General features: G+C 33.6%; 1 protein-coding gene across 1 annotated transcript in view; it reads left to right on the top strand.

Moving 5' to 3' along the window:
* The first annotated feature begins 854 nt into the window (after window positions 1-854).
* Window positions 855-6,000, top strand: part of LOC128994722 (arrestin domain-containing protein 3-like) — a 154,225-nt gene continuing 149,079 nt past the window's right edge. Inside the window, exon 1 of the mRNA XM_054419460.1 lies at window positions 855-966. Coding sequence (XP_054275435.1) covers window positions 855-966 — 112 coding nt within the window. The remainder of the gene's footprint in view (window positions 967-6,000) is intronic.

Below are 6,000 nucleotides of genomic sequence, written 5' to 3'. Positions count from 1 at the left end.
CCCATTTTCTGAAACTCTGAAGCTTTTCAACAACAGAATAAAATTGCATATTTTTCACGTTATTGCTGATGTATGGCCCTGGGACCGGGAAATGTATTGGAAATTGAATCAGTTTACTCTTCATTCTAGAATACCATGGCGCATATGCGCCTAAAATAGTTCTTGCACATTGTCCTCAACATTGGGGGTTTAAATAGATTGTAAGTTTTACTATTTTATCTATGAAGGCCCTACATTCATGTCATCACATTTGTTATATATATTATGCAAAACTCTTCCATAACTCACAGCAAACTATGGCAACAAGGTTGGCGTAACAAAGTAATACCTAATTTAGTTACATTTATATGAGTTCATTGACAGTCTAATCTTGATCAAGTGGCGTACATTTGACAAAGTAGTTACGATTAGGTATGGTTCGAAACTGAATTTTTAGTTTTCTAAGGGAACGGTCCAAACCCTGGTCTAGTTATCATCCAAAGTCTACCTTTTTTTAGATAGCATCATTAATTGACAGCTTATAGACAAATTGCATTATTTGGCTTGGAATCTAACCGGCGACCTTTAGATTTGAAGGCGAGCACTATAACGACTCTTCTACCCACACATTTACACTTGGACTATTAACCACAATTAACCCTACTAGCTAATGGTATATCTGTAGTCTGTTAACACTTTCTGTTATCACTTTACTCAATGAGCCCAAATTGAAACATTGGGATAGTGTGGGACTTTATATACTACGTTGCGGGATGAATCGGGATTTTCACGCTAACTTGAGGGATATTTTGATCCGCTGAGTGGTAACACTCCCGCCGTCCCACCAGTCGTGTGTCGTCTGCATGGACGTAACCATGGACTATATCCGGGAGTTTGACATCCGGTTGGAGCGGGAGATGTACTACGCGGGAGAAGTTTTGGCGGGCCATGTACTCTTGGATACGGTCGAGAACTTCAAACTAAGATGTGAGTAAGAGTTTATTGTCAAAACGCACAGAATAGCGTGCAACAACTAACAATTAATAGACAGGGATAACACGACGGGAACGAGAAGTTGAGTGGAAATTATTTTTTAATTGTGTTTGGAATTTTTACGTAATTTTGCAAGGGAACGGCCCAAATCCTGGTTGTTAGATAACACCACTATTAGATGTTGAAATATGGATGGTAGGATCAGTGATTATTATTTTTAACATTAGAAAATGCGTTTTTATAAAAAATTCTACCGACAGGTGAAATTACAAATAGACATATATAAATAACAGGAAACATTTTTGTTCTGTACATGCACTCCTGAAATAACTATTTATCAAACAACTTGTCAATGTTGTTCACGATAGGTAAAAAATAACACTCTATAATTACCATTACAGTTCTATAGAACAACGACGCACATCCATGCATATGTGTGTTTATAAAGCTGAAAATGAATGAAAACTAAATGAAGAATGGTGAGAGAATGTTGTTCACAAATTAATATCTTGCACGAAATTACTCGGTTTCTGATAACTCACTATAATATAAAACAGTTGAGTAGGCTACTACAACTAGTATTATTGTTCAAATCGCGCAAAAAACCATGGCAATGATGCTGTATCGATATTTTAATTTTCTCAGATTACGATGGCATTACAAATTACTTACTTACTTGGCATTAAAAAAAGTTAAAAATTACTTTTAATGACCATCGTCTCAATCGTTTTAAGCTGCCATGTTGTTATTAGTTTTCCGATTTCTATTTTCTTCATGTTAATTGCTTAGTTTTGTCAAGTCCTGTAAAATGATACCAAAATCGACCATACTTCCTATTTGAATATTTTGAGCTACCCCCCACCCCCACTACCCCTGAGAGCAAAATTTTCAAAATCAACCATAATTATTGTAGCCTTTCATATTGAATCAGGTTGCCAAAAACTGATTTCAAATATCTTAAATTAGCTTAAAAGTTAAGGGGGGAGCAAGTTTATTTTCAGCCAACCACATGGTTATTTTGATTTGAAACGTTTTAGGGAGCCATTTTGTTATTAGTAGTCTGATTTTGGTTTTCTTTATGTTAATTGTTTAGTTTTGTCAAGACCTGAAAAATGATACCATACTCGACTATACTTGCCGTTTAAAAAATTTGAGCTACTCCCTCCCCTGCTACCCCCTTCGGGCAAAATTTTCAAAATAAGCCATCATTATTGTAGCCCCTCAAAACTAAGAAGGTTTCCGCAAACACATTAGTTGAAAAGTTCAGACGGGGTGCAAGTTACTTTTCAGCCACCCTGTATAGTATATTTCTCCATTAGGGCGTAAAGTAATTCTTTTCGCGACTCGAGCTAAGTTTTACGATCGAGGCGAAGCCGAGGTAGGAAAATCCAAATCAATGAGGGTTGAAAAGACAATTTATGCCTGTGTGATGAACTATATTTTTTGTCATATTGCAACATAACGATAAGCTACAAAATTGACCAAATCAATAGATATATAATTTCAATACATATTGTGATTGATTCAATCAAAGTGTACAACTGAGTTAAAAACTGCTGATTTTTCATCCCTGGGGAATAAAAATGCTTCTTACTCCCTATGGACTAAAAAGGCTTTTTACTCCCTAGGGAGTAAAAAAAACTACTTTATACTCGCAACGCATGCATTAAAAACGACCGTTTTGTATGACGAAAAATATATACACTGCATTTTTTAGTCACTTGAGAATTTGTTCAAAGGCTTGTTTTGGTACACCAGATTGTACGTATGTGTAAATAAACACTTAAGAGACAATTAGGAGAGTCTGTTATCCCTAGCCTATCAAACACAGCTTACTTAGACGTAAGCTGAAGATAAAGCAAGTAACGGATCTTTAATGGTTGTAGTAGCCGGAATAATGTAGGCAATGCTTTGCGCATTCAACGATTTTACATAGTCTTCTCTTTTTTTTGAAAACATTTTATCGTGGGGTACAGACGGTGTGGTACAGTTATTTCTTCACCTTTAAGCTAAGTATTTACTGTTTTCAAACATAAACTGTAGTAGAGTATTTTTAAATATTATATCGGTACATAACGTGTTTAAAGATTTAATATCTTACGTTGATCCATCTAAAACATATTCAGAGACTGCTGGACCTTTTGTTAACTTCAAATCTGTTTTGGTACACGTATACGTAGATTTATAGTGGCTTGACAAGTTGATTTTAAATTCTGCATGTAGACTTCGTAATTTATTAAAAATGAAAATCGTTTTATATTTTGTATGCTCAATAACTGGTTGATGGTATATCTGAAGTTTAAATGTTTCTCTCTTGTTTGAGGAATAATTTTTACAATGCATGGTTTGCTCTCTAGTAATAAAGCATACTTAATATACTTTTGTTTTGTAAACGTGTTTCTGATTATATGTTGTACAATTATTAGGTGAGCAATATGTCGTCTTTACCTGATTCCGGAGGGGGTTTCATCTCCAGCGTAGCTTGGCAAGAGATGATCCAACATATTGGCTCAGAGCTTAACACACTAATTAAGATGCGTTTACGGACGGTAAATCCATCGCATGGATTTATTAGAGGATAATGCACACAATTTCTATCCGGTAAAAAAACCCAAACAATACAAAATCCAGGCAAAAGCATAACAAAACAAGTACATGGTATACAAAAAAGTCAATAAAAATTACCTTTATTCTACTTGAAGGACTTACCCACTCAAATAAAACATTTTATTAGTACTTTTTCAAGTCCCTACCCTTTTTAATTTTAAAATTAGTTTTAGTATGATTTCATACTTACTGTGCAGTATTTAACGCTTCTCGGGTCCAAATGGTAGTCTTGTTTCAATTAAATCAATTAAAAATTCTAATTGAATGCGATGGTATTTTTTCAAAGAAGTAACATTACTGTAGTGTAAGCGGACCAAACAACATTGCCCAGAAGAGGCTTAGTCTGTAGAGTGAGAGGTGTTATTTCTATCAGACATGTCAGGACCAGAAGTCTGCTGGTGAAGGGCTTTACCCTGTCACTAGAACTTGTCATTGGGGATTTAAATTACGTCACCAATTTTACGTCTCAGAAACTCAATTCAAATTGTGTAAACTCTTTAATCTCCATTAACATATTGCTATTTAATGGATGTAAAAATTTATTATTGGATTCAGAACATTTAATTGCATAGATATAAATGTTTCTATTCTCGCTCAACCGGGGAGCGAGCTGGTATAGTGGTTAGAGCCAGGGACTTCAGTCCCTGAGGACCCGGGTTCAAATCCTTCCAAATGACCAATAGTTTTTATCTAATTGATAATGCCTTAACCCTTAGGTCTAGGCTGAAGTAATGTGAAAAACAATCCCTGACTCGTGCCTAGCGTCAAAGGACAAAAAAACCTCCATCAGCTAACTAAGCAGGATTGGGTAGTGTATCTAAGTGACACAAAATTGAGTAATCAGTTTATAATTACGTGTAAATATAGCTGAGCGCAATTTTTTATTTTACGCTGTATGAGGACATAAAGATGTAACAATTATTGATATTTAAAACCAAAGTCCTAAAACAGATTTATAGTCAAATTTCATGGTTAGCCTTTATAATCATTTGGTGGCAATGCATGAAATTCAGTATTACTTTTAATGAGCTTTAACAACTCTTGTTAACATTTGAAACTTCAAACTGGTACAAGTTATACAATCAGAACTAAAATAGAAAATTCTTCTCTCGGTAAACTAAGAAAAAAGTAAGTGGTTACTTTCCAATGATTGCAGTTTATTACTACTCAAAATTACTTTAGTAAATGTATAAAAGGCTGTTATTAATCGTTTAGTGTTTCAGAAAATTACTTAAAACACCATTTGAACCTTTTAAGTAATAAAACAGGTACTCAATGTGCAATGTATACCTAATTGTTAAAATGTATAGTTTTTAATGCTAATTTTGCCATGTGCTAAACTGAAATGAAAACCTTCAACATTGATTCGTTTTTTCTCCACTTTTCTTGTCTTAGTATGTTTTTTGTATGATATTTTTGTTAGTATTTTATATGAAATATACTGATTGGGCTTAATAATTGATCTAACGTTTAACACTAAAAGTAGAGAAATAAATTTTTACTTGATTGGATGAATAATACGTAGACCTATTTTTATAGCGATTGACCATTTTAACATATAAGAAATTATATGTAGGCAAATAAAATTGTAAGCTAATTGTATAAATCAAGAAAAGGTCTGTTTGAATTATAAGTACTTAGTTTATATGAAAAATCATAACCGATTAAATAAATTACCAAAACACTGTATTCATTTACATAATTTCCCCATTCATTATTTTGTATGAATAATTAACTGGTATTTCTTTCTCCACCCATGCCAGTAATCTAATCTAAAAAATTCCAGTGTAAAAGAACATTTTGGTTAACTCTTTATAAAACGTCCAGTCATTATTTATAAGTAGCATATATGAAAACTATGATAAATTACCTGTATTGAGCTACAGGTATGAAATAGCAGAAAATAATGGCAACTTATTTATATCCAGCTATCAACTTGACTAAATGAACGGAAAGCGTAGCTGAAAACTTTGGTAAATTACTGAAATCGAGCTATCAACCATCCAGTGATTACCTAAATGAACGAATGTCCGGACCACCGTGGGTGGATAGCGCCATAGCAGAGTAAAGAGCTGATATTGAAAATGTGTCAAGGGCAATAAACCTTCCTCGTTTATTTGATACCGCTCGAGGGATTTCCTGGCGATATTTTCCGCTAAAATATTAAATCGTTGTGTCTAAAGCAGCTTCTGCGTTTTATACTTTCTACGACCGCTTAAACGGCGGAAATTATCAACCTTCCATCATATTTAAGCTAGGTCAATATCCTTTAGCAATTAAATAATTTGTGTAACATGATAAATCATTGTACGTTGTTTTATAATTATTTATTTTATGAACTGTTTTATGATTACTGGATGAAAAAATTTTGTGCAATCCTATAAATCCTGAAATTTCGAGTATCGTGGTTAAAAGATTTCT

Source organism: Macrosteles quadrilineatus, unplaced genomic scaffold (genome assembly GCF_028750875.1).
Source record: "Macrosteles quadrilineatus isolate MER2022 unplaced genomic scaffold, UCM_ALF_1.0 Scaffold_5__1_contigs__length_97177068, whole genome shotgun sequence".
NCBI lineage: Eukaryota > Metazoa > Arthropoda > Insecta > Hemiptera > Cicadellidae > Macrosteles > Macrosteles quadrilineatus.
The sequence above is the reverse complement of the archived record's forward strand: the minus strand, read 5'-3'. Positions and strand labels throughout refer to the sequence as shown.